At 35.9% G+C, this 18,706-nt stretch overlaps 2 protein-coding genes across 5 annotated transcripts; one reads left to right on the top strand and one right to left on the bottom strand.

The window, feature by feature from the left end:
* Positions 1 to 1,634: 1,634 nt before the first annotated feature.
* On the top strand, positions 1,635 to 6,773 carry LOC131799334 (cAMP-dependent protein kinase type I-beta regulatory subunit). Its single transcript, XM_059117052.2, has 9 exons — positions 1,635 to 1,834; positions 1,985 to 2,137; positions 2,241 to 2,332; positions 2,429 to 2,490; positions 2,816 to 2,862; positions 3,485 to 3,583; positions 4,110 to 4,352; positions 4,970 to 5,051; positions 5,683 to 6,773. The coding sequence occupies exons 1-9, from the start codon at positions 1,664 to 1,666 to the stop codon at positions 5,853 to 5,855; spliced, it is 1,122 nt and encodes a 373-aa protein (XP_058973035.1). The 5' UTR covers positions 1,635 to 1,663; the 3' UTR covers positions 5,856 to 6,773.
* Positions 6,774 to 7,785: 1,012 nt separating this feature from the next.
* LOC131769769 (short-chain dehydrogenase/reductase family 42E member 1-like) lies at positions 7,786 to 18,013 on the bottom strand. Of its 4 annotated transcripts, none has more exons than XR_010718428.1 (12): positions 17,783 to 18,013; positions 17,349 to 17,450; positions 16,518 to 16,575; positions 16,263 to 16,378; positions 15,613 to 15,688; positions 14,372 to 14,454; positions 13,373 to 13,507; positions 13,127 to 13,192; positions 12,640 to 12,703; positions 11,958 to 12,034; positions 10,135 to 11,073; positions 7,786 to 9,362 (listed from the first exon to the last, which is right to left on the bottom strand). XR_010718428.1 is itself a non-coding variant. In XM_066170626.1 (11 exons), exons 1-11 carry the CDS (start codon positions 17,936 to 17,938, stop codon positions 10,813 to 10,815), a joined length of 1,194 nt encoding a protein of 397 aa, XP_066026723.1. In that variant the 5' UTR covers positions 17,939 to 18,013; the 3' UTR covers positions 9,932 to 10,812. The 4 variants fall into 4 exon arrangements, 2 of the variants coding, with proteins under 2 accessions (XP_066026723.1, XP_066026724.1); XR_010718429.1 differs by having other exon boundaries at positions 7,786 to 9,359; XM_066170626.1 differs by lacking the exon at positions 7,786 to 9,362 and having other exon boundaries at positions 9,932 to 11,073.
* Between the last annotated feature and the right edge of the window lie 693 nt (positions 18,014 to 18,706).

Raw genomic sequence — 18,706 nt, 5'->3', positions numbered from 1 at the left:
TAGATGTCTAGCTAGATGAAAATAAGTGATTCAGTAGAGGAAATGATCTTCAGTGAAAAAGCACCGGCTTTCAACGCTGATGAAATTCGCAAATTAGTCTATATAAATCTACCGACTAAGAATCTGATGACATGAAACTGTGCTTGTGACGATCGTATGGTGATCAAATACTCATGGTTCTTTTTGAGCCTCAAATACTAGTTCTATCGTATGTCCGTCCTCTATCAGACAGGTCAGCTTTTCATGACTTTAATTTGAAGTGAGTGGCAATAGCTGTAGTGATCTGATGGGGTGAAAAACATTTTTAAGGTTTCGAACCTAACTCTACCTTACCGCTCTGAGTACAAACCCCCCTCTCCCCCCTCCCCTTCAACTTCCAGATTGCATTTACAAAGCCTACACACAGTTGAATAGAAACAGTGAAAAGAACAAGCCATTTAGACCAAAATTTCTGCCAAAAGTTTTTGTTTTCGTGACAGAAAATGTTAAATTTTCGACGTCTTACACCGAGGGTACGCACCATGTAACAGTCTGCCGCCACGTTTACAAAAAGCACCCTCCCCAAGTACTTATCAAACGGTACTCGTTTTTGGTCTAAGATTTTGGGCTAACGTAGTTAATGATGTCTCAACAAACAAAGATCGCAGTCTTAGTCTCATTATTAGGGCTGGATGGACGCTTCCATGGACCAATGAAAAAATTGAATGCTAAAAGTTTAAATACATTTTCTAAGTGAGCCAGTTTAAAGGTCAAGAAGACGTGCCCATAAGGCCATGTCAAGGAACATACCTTTGAAATTTTAGTAATATCAGGTGTATTATGAATAAAAATCGACAGTCAGATGATAATAAGAATAGTCTCTTAGTTCACCAAAACTGAATGAATGACTGACAGAGAAAGAATAATGAAAATAAGCTTCACCGATGTACAGGTGAAATCGTGTAAGGAAAATAAAAACGGTTTTAATTATTTCCATTATCTTTACGACTATGGCCGAGTTGGTACATTTTAGGACACCTTTTATTACAACAAAAAAAATAATGTTCCTAAAAAAAAAATTACACCATTCAAGGAAAAATGTAACGTGTTAACGTTGATGAAGGAAGAAAATCGTAAAATGAGGTATACAATCCGTAGTTCGGTGCTCCTGGTAAAAAAAGATGGACGTGAGTAAAATTAACCCGAATTTGAATTACATCGAATAAAATGAGACAAAACTGTGTAAACAGACGTAATAGATCGACGTAAATAGGTACTAGAGGTTTATATTGCCACAAATTAAAAATGAATTATTGCGAGAATGCGGGGGCGATAAAGCGCCCTATTATTTTCTTTATTCTGAATTTGGAACCGGTTCACATTGCATCGCAATTCCTCTAAAAGTAGAATTTAAGCGACTTGAATTCATTATATGTGCAATTCAATTTTCCACTTTCCGTTAAGTTAGCGCTACCTATGGCGCCCAAAAAAAAGCTTGTTGTGAAATTTTGGTGAAGGGTTGCCCTGTAGAACCGTCTCGTGGTTAATTGTCGATCTAAGTATTTGACTCCTTGTACCCACGCATTTCGTTTTCGACGTCACATTGACGTCACAGCATGGCTGATATTGGTTAAGTAGCTGTGACGTCACGTCAGTTCTTCTCTGATCGACATTTGCGAGCAAAATGGCGTCTAAAAGGCAGGATGGTGATGCTGAAGCGCTCAAGCAGTGCGAAGTCTATGTGGAAAAATATAATATCCAAGCTATTCTTAAGGACTGCATCGTGCAGTTATGTATCAAAAAGCCAGACAACCCTCACAAGTTTTTTCGGGAGTATTTTGAAAAGCTCGAAAAGGTGATTTTATTTAGCTCCACGTCGAAGCTTTGTTCTACTGTTTTGTTATTTTTTTATGCCGAGTTTCTTCTACGATTTTCGGCGTGTAATTCAATCTGACGAGTAATTTTGCTTCATGATTGAACAACATCTCTTGAAATTATTTTCCAGGAGCACGAAGCAGAGCCGCAGGAACGCGGCGAACCCGAAGAAAAACTAGAAATTGAAGATCTTCCAGGTCCTGTTGGCGTCTCCAGAAAACGCCGCGGAGCTGTTAGTGCTGGACCTATTACCGAAGATGAAGCTACGTCTTATGTGAAAAAGGTAATATGATTGAAAGGTCTTAAAGATTGGTGAGGTAGAGAACTAGTCTCGGTGAGAATCGCGACAACTGACGCGGCCCTTTCTTGGTTATATTTTGATATAGGTCGTACCGAAAGACTACAAAACCATGGCCGCCCTGTCGAAGGCGATCGCGAAAAATATTCTGTTTTCTCACCTGGACGAAAATGAAAGAAGGTAAGCGGGAAGGATGCATTTCAACTGGGAGTGTTGCTTTTCGATTTAAGAAAATTTTTAGGTTCAGAGCGTAAATCAATGTTGTTTTTCCTTCAGCGATATTTTCGATGCTATGTCTTTGGTTAAACACAGTGCAGGCGAGATTGTAATTCAGCAAGGTAAGGGATGAATACGCTTTGATTTCTCAAATTTAAACTGGTATACTCGGATCCTCTAAAAATACTCTCTCATTTTATGTAAGAAGTTGTCTTTCTGCCTGTAGACTAGGACTGTTTGTATAATTAGAGCTGTGCGATTGCTGTCGTACCCTTTTTTTCTACAGCGTGGATCAAAATTTTCTCAAGCTTAACGAGATTAATGAGATTTTTTTCTACTAAAAAGCGGCGATATTGTTTGAGTAATCTCCCACTCCTTGCTCAAAGTAATATGTAACACTACATTTGAAGTTTCAAGGCCATGACATTTATCTTTGTGCTGTTTCAGGGGACGAGGGCGATAACTTTTACATCATTGACAGCGGTGAAGTCGATGTAAATGTTCTTGTTGGCTATTTACATAATGTTGAACAGTCACCTAAACACATTACCACATTACAAGGAATCTCAAAAATTCTCCAAACTTTTGCCGGCCTCGTTTTATCGCTCACGAAATCGGATACCACGTTTTAAATGTGTATTTTATCTTGAGGACTTAAAATCGAAGACATCTCTCAGCAATATGTTTCATGAACATTGTTTGTTTATTAACTTGGGAAGGATTAAGTATCCGTAAATTATGCCCAGGGATAGGTTTTCTGATTGTTTACCGTCAGCCAGTCAAGATCTTCATTAGAAAAAAAGAAAAAAATTACGAGAAAAAAGTGGCAAGAATGGCCAACCAACAAAATGTGAAATTTCTGATGGTTATGAACAACATTTTAAAGTGCTAAGGGATGAAACCAGGAACATCAAGTGACAGACTTCATGTGACAACATTTGTTGATAGATTTCTACTTTAGTCTACAATATGGATACTCGTGTTTTATACCCTGCAGTGCAGCTTTCAAATTTTCAAGGAACATGGGGTTTCATCATTGGTAATGCAGAACTACTGAACAGGGTAATCCCAGAAATGCTAAGAACTAATTATGATTTCTTTATTTGCTTTTTATAGGTGTTTGTTAGTGATGAGTATGTATCTACCATTGGTGAAGGAGGCAGTTTTGGTGAACTAGCCTTGATTTATGGAACACCAAGAGCAGCTACCATAAAGGTAAGAAAACTGGATTGACTGTTTTTGTTATTTGGTTGGTTTTCACAGCTATAGAGGTATTAGGGTTACTGAGCAGACTACTTGTTTAATAGCAAATAACCATGTTGAAAATTAAAACAATTGAGGATGAAATCATGATAGATACCTGTGAACTTTTACCCTTAGCTTAGCTAGGCATAAAAAATTCCTTTATTCTACCAACCATTTTAGCTTGCTGGCTTGTATTGCAAATCTGTGCCTCGGCTTGTATTACTCACTGTTAAGAAAAGCTCCTCCAATCAATTTAAATTCCAATTTCTTTAAGTTTTGTTTTTTTCTACCCTATGATGCATGAGGTCTTTCTAATGTTTTCTTTCAATATTTTTGGTGTGAAGAAAAGTAGGAATGTTACAGGAAAGTAACCACTTTGTAGTCCAAAACCATGGTCACTAATAGCTCTGCAGTTTACATTGCAATGGATTTAGGGCTCTGGCTGATGTTGGCTGCTTGAAAATCACATCTTCTTCTTTTTGTTTCTGCCTCCTAGTCACGAACTGATGTGAAGCTTTGGGCCATTGACCGAGTTACTTACCGTCGTATATTGATGGGTAGCCAGATCCGTAAGAGAAAAATGTATGAACAGTTCCTGGAGAAAGTCAGTATCCTTGAATCCCTTGATAAATGGGAACGTCTCACAGTGGCTGATGCACTGGAAGCTGTTACTTATGAGGATAATGAAAATGTTGTAGTCCAAGGAGAGCATGGGGATGAATTTTACATCATTGTTGATGTAAGAATTATCTTTAGTATTTACAATACACTGATTTTCTTTTAAGCCACTTGTTTTTTTATAGTTTAGTCTCAACAACAGTTAGATCAGTCTCTGTTTTTCATTGTGATAGCTCATAGAACTAAATGGAAGACATACCTTTCTTTGTGTAAAAGTCATGACCCAGTAATAAATCAATTAATCATTCACAAGGTGCCAAGAGGAATAATGATACTTATTAAAAAAGAGTGCCTAGGCAAAAAAATAACACAAATGTGAATATGACTATATCTGAAACTTTCTGAATGGGTGAATAACTAAATGAATGATAAAATATGAAATTTAGAGTGAATTATGGTAGTTACAATTCGAGGTATGGCAACAAAAGCTGAAAATCAATTTGTCGATTGATTAGTATAATGTAATTGATTAGTATGATGCAATTACAATGCACTTGCACCTTGAATTTTAATTTTAAGATTTCCAATTGGTAATGAAACAGCACAGAAAAACAACTAGTTAACAGATGAACTTACGGAATGCTCATAAGGCATACAATGTATCAAATAAATCTCGCGTTTTGGAGAGAAGGAAACAATTATCTGTAATTTTGTTTCTTTTGTTTTTTTTTCCTCCAGGGGGTAGCTGTGGTTTTGCAGCGGAGGTCACCAAATGAAGATTATATAGAGGTCAGCCGGCTAGGACAATCAGACTACTTTGGTGAGAGTAGTACTTAATTGAATAATTTAGGAAGTCAAATGTTTAGATTGACAACTGAGCTGATATTTATGATGCACTGATTATTAATTTTTGATTGAGGAGAGGGAGAGAGAGAGAGTCAAGAATGATATAATCATGAGGTTTGAGGTGTACCATTTGAATAAATCTTGTACTTGAAAGGTTGTAAATTCTAATACAATTTTTCGCTTGGATGCGATGTGAGTCCCTTTTAAGTCAGAATGCACATTGTGAGAGGGCTTAACCCTCAAAATCCAAAGATTGACTAGCATCTAATTTCTTTGTACATAATTACTACATAATCAAACATAGGGATCAAAAGAATGAAGGAAATGCTTGTAGCTTAAGAAGCTCTTGATTATTAAACATGTTCAAGATATGTAGAGAAGAGTCTGTAGGGTGTAAGGGGTTTTGTGCACCAGCACAGTTTGCTGGTGTCTATTTTACTTATTGGTTGCAAAATGCATTGCCAGTGCAATGTTGTAGCCCAAGAACACAATGCTGTGACTTGGCCATGGTCAAACTCAGACTTGCTATTTGAGTACTAGCCCACTGTATCTCAGATCATCCTACAATACTTTTTAATTCTTATGTACACATCTTTTTATTGCAGGTGAAATTGCCCTGGTTCTTAATCGTCCACGTGCTGCAACAGTGCGGGCAAAAGGAACCCTTAAATGTGTCAAACTTGACAGGCAGCGCTTTGAACGAGTGCTAGGTCCCTGTATCGACATCCTCAAGAGAAACATCCAGCAGTATAACAGCTTTGTTTCCTTAGTGGTGTAATAGAGTTAGTGGTCAACTACAGATTGTAAAAATGTAGCAGTGTAACAGATAAGATGATTATGTGAGTGGTAAATAAACTAAAATGTGTATACATTAGTCTACTTGCAGGAGGTCATGATACTGCAGTGGTGAGTTTAGATGCAATATATCTTAGCATGGTTAAGTTATTAACATATCTCACCTCAGGCTAATAATATTTTCAGTTGGATACACTGCAAGTCATTGCCAGTCTTGATTATGTTTGCCTGTTGAGGATTTTCAACACCATTCTTCTGTACATTAAAGTTCTGTTTGCTTTAAAAAGTTGGAGCTCAATCAACAGGCAATTTTTAAAATTATCTTTCATCATAGGAAAATTTGCCTTATTAAATTGAAAGGAAGAAAATTTCTGCAAATGTTGATAACAATTTAAAGTTACTCTAGATCAAGCTATAAAAACTTGTGTAATTGTAGTCATTGAAAGGAATAAAATACCTGGACTATGATTTTGAATTTATGGAAAGTGAGTTGAGAACCTTTATCAGTTTGTCTTTTGAAACAGTGTTTTACCTAACCCTTTAACCCCTAAGAGTGATGAGCATATAATTTCTCATAACAATATGGCCCCTTAAGTAATACATCATGGTCACAAGAATGAAGAAAATGATCATCAACTGAAGAGGCTCTTGATTGTTATATCAATTCTCTTTGTCAGCACCCTAGGAAAGGTATAGGGAACAGAGAGGGGAATATGCATATTGATGTTAGGCTGTAATGGGTTGAGAGTTGCCTAGTGTAACAAGATCATATCCTTCTCTTCTCTCAGTTTGGTTGTTTTGTGAATGGTGTTAATTTATAGTTGTATGTGTCAAAACATGATAAAGAGCTATGTAATTAAGTAATTGTAAGGATGACAAATAAACATTGCAGTGAACTCAACACTGTCTCTTACAGTGATTGGAATTGTTGTTGAAATGTCCAGAAAAGTAAAAGATGATTTTCTCGTACTTTTTTTATGAGATGATACCTTATACATGATTTGAGGCTAAACCCAGTTTATTGTGGATATAGCCTATGTTACATTTTGTTGGGTTAAAGTAGTCTTGCTCATTAACGAAATCTTGGAAAGTCATAGGGTAACCGGTCATTTCGTTTCATGTCAGATCGTTTCACAAAATAGTTAGTTCGTTCCACAAAAAAGTCAGTTCGATCCACATATCTAGTATATATTTTCTAAATGTGTTGATGTGATCTGAGTACAGAGTAGCGATCGGAACATATCGAAACAGACGAGAGTATTTTCAGAACTACTTACATAACAGTGAGAACAATCCATACAATAGCAAGAGTTTATGTTTATCAATTTTTGACCACAACACAGAACAAACGATATTCAGTAAAGTACTACGTTGCCTGCGTGTCTGTTAGCGCGCTTGATATAAAGTAGTTTCAGATTAAACATCACTTGCGAGAGAAACCTGTTCTGGTTTACACCCGTTGCCGGCGCTACTTGTCGAGTTTCAGCGCTACGTGCGGGGTCGCTGCTAGCATTGGCTGGCTGTGTTAATTCACAGTTTTAAGCTTGTTTTTATCCATAACCCTCGATCTACTATGTCATCTCCAGGCCTATCAATCCAAGGAATTTGAATGTTAGTTCCGGAAAGTTTAGGAGTTACTTTAACCCAAACTTCTCAATTGTCCGCCGTGGAAAGCTATATGACTCCTAGAAAATCTAATGGAAAGTCATGAAGTCATGTAATCGAAACCCTGTTCTTGTCTGACAAAATGATGTGTTCAACATGCAGGTGAGAAAAAATCTTTCAAATAACTTTCCTTTCGGTGGTAAGGCAGCTAATATTCGCCCAAAAAGCTGATGACCTAATTGCGTTGAGGCCATAAAAAAAGGATCGGTAAACGGAAGAAACTTTTGTGTTTATTGATGTACTTAAATGACGAATAGGCTATACATAGCAATCAACAACACGATCAAACGAGGTTGCTGATATGAACAGGCCAACAGAACGGTATTATGGTAGTCTTTCCGGCTCCTCTCCTCCTCCTTAATTTCTCTCTTTAATGTCCGTCTATTCCTTCGACAAATCAGGGAATGTCGGTCGGGAAGAAAGTACTGTACATTCAAATATAGACGCGAGAAAAATGTATTAACCATGGCTGAAGTCCTACCAAATATGGAACAACTCTTGTCTAAATATAGACAACGGACATGCGCTTTAGATTGTTGGTGGCGTCATATCAAAGGAGAGGGAAATTTGAATTTGATTCACTTTACAACAGGCCTAGCAAGAACTCTGTTGTACATAACGTACGGAAAAGTAGAAAAGGACTCTCGATTTACATCAAACATGTGCGATAAACAACAGCAAAAATCAGAACCGGATCGCATTAATGTGGTATTTCTGTGCGACGAATGGAAATCGTCTCGCGGTGGCATATCTACTTTTAACCGAGAGTTCGCCATTCATTTAGCTAAATTTTGGAGTTTCATCGTCAATGTTTATTGCTACGTATTCGGAAGCAGTGATCAGGACAGAGAGGATGCACGAAACAACAATGTGAATTTAATAACTGCAAAAAGAGTCCCCGGATCTACAGATCCAATGGATAGCTTGAAGATTCCTCCTCCAGGAGTTGATGTTGATGTCGTGGTTGGTAATGGACGAAAATTCGGTGTGGCCGCTTATTTTATAGCGCACTTCACCAGCTGTAAGTGGGTGCAATTTATTCACGTAAATTGTGAAGATCTAGGAAAACACAAAGAAGAGGCAGAAGGGGTAACAGACACTATCGATGATAACGAAAATAAACACAATAATGAATTGGACCTATGCAAAGAAGCACACAAGGTAATTTGCGTCGGTAGAATGCTACGTGAAAAGTATAAATCGTTTTTCCCCGATATCAGTGTTGAAACGATAACACCAGGAACTTTCGAAAATTTTAGCCCGTCTAAGCATTGTTCATCTCGGCTACTTTCTGATGACGAAAGCTCAAAAGAGAAGGAATTCAAAGTCTTCATCCTCGGGCGGTTAAAGATGGAGGATCTTTACGTTAAAGGCCTAGATATTATTGCTAATGCAGTGGCTCTTTTGGAAAGGAGGTTCCAATTGATATGTGTGGGCTCCCCGGCAGGTGAACAAAAAGGTTTTCGTAGTTGGTTCCTTAAAATACGAAAATCACTGACGAACAACTCACAATCCGTCGGTACTGCGACCAAACAAAACTAAAAGAAATGTTCCAGGAGGCAGATTTGGTGGCTTTGCCGTCTCGCGCTGAGGGGTTCGGTTTGATCGCTCTTGAAGCGATTTCAGCCAGGAAACCGGTCCTTATATCAAGTCAGGCCGGAATTTCTGTATCACTTGGTAAGGTGAAGGGTGGAAGTGATGTAATTGTGGCATCTACTGAGCCACAAGAGTGGGCAAAGAAGATTACCGAGTTGTCCTCCCAAATCTCTCAAGAGAGACACGGAAAGGCTCTTCACCTTCGGGAGAATTACCGGGAAGTTTACTGCTGGAAGAAAGAGACAGAAAAATTCATAACTTTGGTCAAGAATCTAAGTCGTGGTGGTAATGCGGATATAAGTAACTAGATTATTAATGCATTTCATTCAATAGTTTTCACATAGTGTGTCAATTTTCGTTTGATTTATAAGTCATTGTAGCCATTGTTTCAATTTTTCTATGACGATGCAGACAAAGATAGAAAGTAATTAAGTTTAAGACTGACAAAAAATTTTCTTGTAGTCTTGTATGCACTAAGGTGAAAAGAAAATTTTGAGTGAAAAAATATTAGATGAACAACACCAAAGGTTCGAGTTTTTTCGTATAAAATTGAAATATATGCAATATTCTGCTTTAGGTAGCAGAAAATGAATAAGTTGAGCGACTCTAATTTAATGATTGTTTAACTATTTCAACAGGCGACAACGTATCGGACAAGGAGAATGCTGGGGTGGAAAAATCACTTAAAATAAAATCAAAGCAAGATCAAAGCTGGACCAAAGCTGGACCTCAGCCAGATCGAACACCACTGGGAGAAGTGCAGAACAAAAAGCGGAAAGTACACGATAAAGAAACTGGGAAAAGCCTAGATCAAATCCCCCAAGCAGCGAAAAGGCTCCCATCCAGGAAGGATGTGTGTACCTTTTGTTCTTAGTTACATCATCTAGGAAAGGAAGCAGCCTGGTTTGGGAGAAGAGCCCATAAAAGTGAAAAAAAAAAAAAAGAAAAAGAAAAAAAGCAATAAAACAGGTCCATAACAAAAGGTGGAATATGATCCCAACCTAATTCTGATCCCTTTGCTGACTCTAAAATGATCTTCATTTTTTTTTTCATTAGACCATCTCTTGATGAAAGATCTTGTTCACCTTTTCAAGTAGAGAAAAATATTGTATCAAATTTTATATCAGTGACTGACTTTTATCCTGGATCATCATTCTTGAATTAATGGTTTCCATTGACTGACCATTTCTTAATGTTTAATCAAATTCTGGTGCTATTTATGTGTTCCTGGGTATGCCCTTATTATTCACCAATAAAAATTCCACTACAGACATCAAAGGAAAATAGGATGCCATTAAGATTGTCTAAAGGTGCTTGTTGGTGAATAATAACTGAAAATAGTCGTCTTTGGGGGAACACTTCACCCAGCCACAAGCCAAATGGATGCTTTTTTCAAATTATTTTTTGCAGTTATAATTTATAGTAAAGTTAGCTAGATGATTACAAGTTATAGTTTATATTAGAAGTTAAGTTATTTAAAAGAAAAGGATAAGAAATGATGGAAAGGGATATCAGGGCTTTCCTACAAGCTATCACAGAGTCTGCTAATTATTCTGTAATTCACAAAGTACTCCACCCACTGGTGATGAACAGGAACTCGCAATCCAAAATTTTTTCCATTATTTGTATTATTATTACTATTTCAGACATTTGAATTTCCAAAAGAGCTTACATCAACCTCAAAAAGTAGTAAGATAATTAGAATTGATTATATAAGTATCTACTCTAGGTAACCAGGCTAGAAGTAAACATGCAAACATAATTCCTACAACAATGTTAACTATGTGATAAAGGAGACTTGAGGGACGCCTGTGTCTTCCATGGCCATTTTTTTTGAAATGTTCTATCACTCCTTCAAGGGAATATTTCTGAGGACTGTAACCAAAATGACTGCGGGCTTTCTTCATGCTAAAGTAATGAGTGACTGCTGTCTTGTAAACCTGTGCCAAAAGAAGAAAAGAAGTGATCAGCATTTCATTTCTCGCCACACCATCAGCACACTGTCAACCCCAATGGTCTGAAGAATCAAGGAGCTGATCATAAAACAGAAATTGAACTGATCTTTAACAAACTTTTACACTAACTAATGCCCCATTCACACCAAAGCTTAAACATGTTTAAAAGTTGTTTTGTTAAACACAGTTTAATTTTTTTTTTCTTCATAGAAACTATTTAGCCGAATATTTTTGACTTGAATGTAGCACATTGGAAATGCAAGTTAGCAAGTACTTGAATCCAATGGAAAATCAAGTTTTTCAGTTCTCTGTTTATAATTTTCATTCAATGAAAACCAGTTTAACAAAACATGTTTTGCTGGTGTGAATGGGGTATTAGAAAAGAAAATGGTGAATTCATATGTTGATGGGTTTAAGAGCTGAAAAGTCATTGGAAATAATAAAAACAATACAATAACCTTTATTTAACGTGGTCAAATGTTCTTAACTAATTAGCTACTTTACAGACATGCCACGAAAAGTCACCTGTGTTTTGGTGTTACTCCACCCCTAAAATCCCCAGATCAGACCCAGAGTTCTCCTAGATTCTACCTATCCTACATTTTTTCTTGGAAAGAGAGAAAGATTTTGGTGTTAAGTCTACATAACCTGATGAACAGAAGTGTTTGTCTAACCTCATCATATCTTTACTGGATAATGCTTTGATTTTGTCAGGACTTATTAGTCCTTAGACACTTCTATCATTTTGACACAATTCCCATTTGACTGTTAAGATGGCATACAATCAGTGCTACTTATTTCCCTATTTTCATGTAGTTTCCCATGTCTATGCAAGATTATGATTATGTGAGTTTGCTGATGAATAGTACCTCTGTTCTTGTGAGGAGCGGCTGAAAGTTATAAATATATCTTCCAATCACTGAGTGAACCAGTTCTGTTAAAAATGCTACAAACAGAAAATCTCTCTGTTAGATTTAAACTTATTTATAGGAGTTTGTGTTCTCTGACTATCTCAATAAATCTTTGATCAATCATAATCCAACTTTATACTCTTTAATTAATCTCGGTAGATAAAAGTAGTGAAAAATATGCTAGTTTTGTAGAGCTAACTGGCATATAACGGAAATTGGGCCACTTGAAATCCAATTTGGTCTGCATGCAATCACAAGCCTTAGGTCAGTAATAAAACAAGAAAAACTGCCAGGTAGAAGCCCACTTTGTCACTCACAAACAGAATGATAGAAATACTCAGATAATTAAATATCCTCTTACCAAATAATACAAATACAAACTACCAAGGACTTAAGAAAAACTGAAAATAACTGTAAGTCATACACATCAAAAAATCATTATATGATAACTGGACAACATCATATAAATGAATGAATTAATAAATTAGTATTGATTAATTAAATAAGCTAAAGCAGACAGATTAATGCACTGAACAACAAAAGAAAGGATAGAAGAAAGATAAACATGTGAGTATTCATCTCATTAATATGAATCTAGACATTAATAACTGAAAGATGAAAATAAATAAATTTAACTTACCAACCATATATACAAGAGTTATTGGCAACTTTAATTTGGGAAATTTGTATCCCAAACCTTCAACCTATTTGAAAAATTGTTAAAAAACATTTAAGTCAGAAAATAGAAAATATCAAATTGTGATGATTCCAAGAGACAGTTTAGGACCTGAGGCATACATTATTTCTTTAGAGTTAAGCCATCTTTCCTAATTTTAATTTCTTTTCATTAATATTTCTTTGATTTGTTTGACTAAGACAAAGGAGAGAGGATAAATGAAAATGAAAGAGAGGAAAAGGAAATTTTACCAAATCTTAAATCTGAATTCCAAACTTTAACCTACTCAGACAAGTAAAGGAGAAAGACAAAACTATAAGGCCAGAAGAGAATGGGCTTACACTGCTTAATATGTAACTGCTTGCTTGCTTGTTTTAAGGTTCAATAACTACAATACTTCTTCATCAAGGAATAATTTTATAGATATTCACTTAGAGAAAATTTGACTTACCAAAGGTCTGAAGAACTCAAAATTGTTTACAGGGGAGTCATCTGAAATAAAATATGCTTCACCAGCCTGAAATATAACCCAATCAAAAAAATAAGAATGGTCCATCAAATATTAAAATAATAAAAATATATTTTAGGAAATTAATTGTATGAAAAACATGCCACCAAAATTATCCTTAAACTTCAACTCTTGGTTCTTTGACATCAATAATTCTGTTGTTACATAATTTAGGTATTCCTTACTTACAGCTATGGAATCTGCCTCCATGAGAGTTTTTCCTGCCAAAATGTGAGCTTGAACCAAATTATTTACATGAACAAAGTCAACAATAGAGTCATCTTGACCATAAGTGAAGGCAAAAAGGCCTCTCTCAATATATGACTGAAAACAGACAAATACAAAAGATGTGAATCTCATCAGGGCTGAAGATCAAGCTCTGGTGCAAGTTGACTGACAGCACCCTTGGTGTCAGAGGATGAAAAGTTATAAGAATAAAGAAACAGTCAATTAAGGGATTATTAGTTGATCCAAAACCAAGCTCCTTGAAGTAACATCATAGCATTTGAAAGGCAGACAGTAGAGACAATTACTCAATAATGAGATCTTAGGAGTAAAAGGATTACAGACTTGAAGAAAACTAGTATAACAACAGCAACAAGTGTGAACAAAAGATTTTACATTGGACAGATTAATAGCTCTGCATAAATATCTGCATTCAAAACTATGTACACTTCCTAACGGTTTTCTGCAAACAACAAAGTGAAATCAACATAGTTTGTGCTGTCTTGGAACCTCAATGGCCAATTTTTCACAATTTCATCGAGCCTACCCCTACACACTCTGCTGTTATTCAACAAAGTCTGGCACCATTAAAGACAGTTAATACATCATGTTATTTACAAAATATTGGAGGTTCATTTTATTATCTAGCTGTGTTTTCCTAAGCATCAACACTGTGACAACTCACACTCCCTTTCATTTTAAGATTTATTGTTGCAGATCAATTAACTTTCACAAGTACCGCTCTATCCACACAGGAAGGGTGCCCCTATTGACAAAATTGCTGGGATTACATTGCACACCATTTTACCTTGGAAGTAGCAGTTCTTTTCAAATCATTGAATTTACACACACTAAGAAAATCTCCAGCACTATGGGCCACTTAAAGCTTTATTTTGCAAAAATGTATCAGTAATAATATTCTAGAGCCAAGGAAAATAAAATAGAATTTTACATTAAGCTTACCACAATTCTGGGTAAATGTCTCAATTCTCCTTCTCCGTAGATACCAGCTGGTCTTAAAGCACAGGTCTTGAGAATTTTCCCATCTGTCAATAATTTCCAGGCAATGAAATGAATTACAAGTGGGTTCACTATTTTTTAGATGAATTTTGGTATTTACCAGACAGCAAGCCAAGCTTTTTTTGGTGTAAAAGACTTACAATCATGTTTCCTTCAGTTTAATAAGAGGAAATGTGTTCGTCAAAATTGTAATTTGGACTAAAAGTGGATGTTTTTTAAAAGGTTAGTATATTTTTCAATCACTCCTGTTAAAAAACAAACAAACAAAACAAAAACAAAAGACATGGAAGGCTGCAGCTTGAACTTATCTTAATTAAGAAAATCCTTATTTCCTTAATTTTTCTTCTAAATGACAGCTTTACTTCGTAATACAATTCATTACATACAAGACTACTACAACTAAATATACATTAACTTTCAGGAAAAACTTACAGCATACATACAATAAATCAAATTACATACATACATAGGAAAAAAAAAGAGAAGAATGGAGAAAGAAAAATAAAATAAAGAAAAGTAAACTAGCAAAATTACAAAAAAACAGAACATTCCTGCGTGGTTCTGGGTATGAAATTACAATGTTGCTACGGAAGAGGGGAACTGTTATGGTTTAAAAGTAAAAAATAAACCTCAACAAACAGTCACCAGAAAAACTGAAGATAAACTTTAACTTATCTGTTCTATATTCCATTTAATGCCTAGGTTATTTTTTTAACTTTTTGAAACTCTTATTTTCATGTTAAGTATGCAAATTATAAAACTTGTTTCATCTGAGGCCTCATCATCATTGCCATAAAACATTTGAATTAATATAGCAACATGTGAAAAAAATAGGTACTTAATAAAAGTCCACAAGATGTGGACACAATTCCATGCATTTTGTTTCCCAGAGGCACCTAAAACTGTAAAGTTGATGCTCTCAGAATGCAAGACCAACTCTCAATCTCAGGTCACCTACAGCAGCTATAAAGTGCTCAGGAGGAGAAGTCCCATGGGAAACTTATAAGGGAATTCTTAATAAACATTTTACACTTCATGGTAATTATCTTTACAATATACCTCAATATCTGTATCATATAAAAAACTAAGCTGCTCTGAATTTATCTCTAAAAATCCAGGCAAATGGTTAGTAGAAATTGAAGGATGTTTTACTTAATAAGGCAATGTTGATATAAAAATCTCACCTTTTAATAGTAAACCATTAGCATTCAAAACAGTTTGCTCTGCTATGGACTTTGTTCTGGAATAATGGTCAGGATGCTGACAAAAGTCAAAAGAGAAAATTTCTCATACTTGACCAAAAGTATAACTTATTAATCCATGACTACTTTTTCCCCCCACTCTCAGCAAAAATTGATATTGAAAGAAAATTATCAACTTCCAGTTTTCTCTGTACACAAAATTTTCTATTTTATTTTTATATGCCTTTTTTTTGGTCACAATTTACCAACCTCATACATCTTTCTTAAGAACTTCTTCAGTAATCTCAAGAAGTACATGGAACATGCTTGCAACATTTTCGGAAATTGGATAACTTAGATAAAGGAGTTGAAACTCTACTTAAAAGAGATCTCTCACATGCTAGCATGTGTATCATGTAAATGGACCATCAAAATCATGCATGTGTATCATGTAAATGGACTGTCAAAATAGGAATAAGCAGACTTTGAATTTTTGCACAAAAATTAGTTGTCTTTAAAGCAAAGTTGCATACTCCAGAGAGTTTTCTTTCTGGTTTGGTTCATGTTTCTTTATACCAAATGGACTACTATATGTATATGTGAATGTTTCAAGCTTAACTCAAGAGACAACAAATACATTATAGAATAATTACCTTTTCTAGAGGTAAATATGGCAAAGTCTCATCTCCGTTTCTGATAACCTGTCCTCCAAACACCACATTATATGTACTTGTATAGACAAGATGAGCCACGTTATGCTGACAGCAGGCTGGAAGGAATGATTAAACAATTTCATTAAGAATGGTTTTGTTTGTTTTAGGAGAATCAAAGAATAATTCAAAATCAAAAAAATTTGTTAGTAAACTTAAATTCCAGGCCACGTTTTACATGCTACTGAATTTACAGACCTTCAATGACATTTTTTGTTCCTAGAATGTTGACCTTCTCTATTTGTTCTCTACGTAACTGAAAATAACACACGTAATTTAAAATAAATCACAGTTCAATTTTAAAATTGATCCCATATCTTTCCTTCATTTTATCTTGATCGACTGTCTTTCATGATAATATACAGCCAGATGCCACAAGAGTCTGAGTTGCAAACACATCACCAGTTAAAGAGTGGAAGTCCCATTCCAGTTCCAGATGATTTCTACCATGGCCATCTCAATGTGGACCATGCCCAAGAACAGTCCAACTGAGAAACACCCTTTAATCCCTTAACATGACTGGCATCTAAATTCTCCTAACAGTATCATCCCTGAGTCAAACAATAGGATCATTAGAATAAAAGAAATGATCACCAGATTACAATTACTTTGATTGTTAAACAGATTCTCTTTGTCAGTACCATGGGATATGTTTAGGGAACAGTATGGAGAATATGGATACCAATATCAACAGGATTTAAGGTGAAGGACAGCTTGCTACCCAATGAACAATCATGTCGCTGCTTATTCCAGTTAAGGAGCAAAGGCAACAAGCAGTATTGGTACATCCACTGCACAGGATTTCAGTCTAAAAGAATCAGTTTTGACTGAGTAGGGTTGGACTAGAGAAAGACAGTGCAGACAGAGCAGACAGAGTAGACAGAGTAGACAGAGAAACATTTATCTCTAAATTGTGACATTTGAAACAAGCACAGAGACAGAGTTCTACACATCTTTGAATCCACAAACCAGAGGCAAATGTATTTTTGTCTGGCCCTACCATTCACTCAATAAGTACAACATACTAACTTGCTCTCTTCCAGACATTCCATATGATGCACTATGAAAAACCACATCAATCTGATGACTGATAAATATCTTTCTTACATCTTCTTTACTTGTTATATCCCCCTAAAACATAAATATGAATCTTATGACATAAAAGGAGACTTAACTTTATCATTAGATTTTAAAAAAATTCACTTAATTCCTGATATCACATTATCATTCGTAAGGTGAAGTGGAAATTATATGAGAATTCTAGAATGGCGGATGTCCAATGTTTAGAAAAGACTTCCCACCACCGGGTGTCTGACACAGCAAATTCAAATAACTTCCATGCATTTTCCCCATGGTAAAATTTAATATTTTCGTCTGTCCGTAGCACAAAGGCAAGATCCGAATGGAGTTGTTTTGGCAAAATAATCAAAGTGAATTACGTAATTTACCGATCAAGTCTCTACCTGAAAACACTCCATTTGCTCGTACACAACATCATCCAACGGCCACGAGATGTCAAACAATACAACCACTGCTCCCAACTTCTTCAGCTCATTCCCCAGCTTGTGGCCAAAATATCCTCCTCCTCCAGTCACAAGAATTTTTCTTCCTTGGACCATACCAACATCCGTTCACAGATTTGCCTCCTAACCCAGATTTTCGTTCCCGCTTAAATGAACGAGCCTGCATTCAACCAGCTGCAACGTACCTACGCTGCGGTAGGGGAGTTTTTCGTCCCGCCAATGCTGTCACGTGATAGTAAATGAACCAGTTAAACCGATGCGGAAATCGATGTGAAATACTACTATTACTAAGTTTTAGCGGTGTTTCACTAGTTTAATTTTTCTATAAGTAATAGTTTCAGCTCCTATGAAGTGATTTCAGATCATCTGCACAGCGAACTGTGGCTCCAGACAGACACTGAAGGGAATAGATACAAGACCTTCACTTCCACTAACATACCAACTAAAGTCTTGGTAAGCCATAGGCGGCCCAAGCTCACGTCTCAAGAAAAAGCCAAAGAGGAATTCATGAACGCGTCACGCGTTGTGTGACTCGGTGTTAAGTTACGGGAGGAACCGTTGAAAATTTGAACACGTTATAAGGCATAGTATGGGGAACGAAATATGGTCGATTTACAACGATAAATATTTCGAAATATGAATATTTTACACGTAAAATCAATAAAAACTTACTCGTGCCCTGTGTATCCGTCATAGTTTCTGGCGATTTCTGCCGTTTTAAGCTTGCTTTACCATCACTGTTATCCATGTCAAAAAGACATGGATAACAGTGATGGTAAAGCAAGCTTAAAACGGCAGAAATCGCCAGAAACTATGACGGATACACAGGGCACGAGTAAGTTTTATTGATTTTACGTGTAAAAT

Source organism: Pocillopora verrucosa, chromosome 8 (assembly GCF_036669915.1).
Source record: "Pocillopora verrucosa isolate sample1 chromosome 8, ASM3666991v2, whole genome shotgun sequence".
NCBI lineage: Eukaryota > Metazoa > Cnidaria > Anthozoa > Scleractinia > Pocilloporidae > Pocillopora > Pocillopora verrucosa.
Note: the sequence above shows the minus strand (reverse complement) of the source record. Positions and strands in the feature narration are given on the sequence as shown.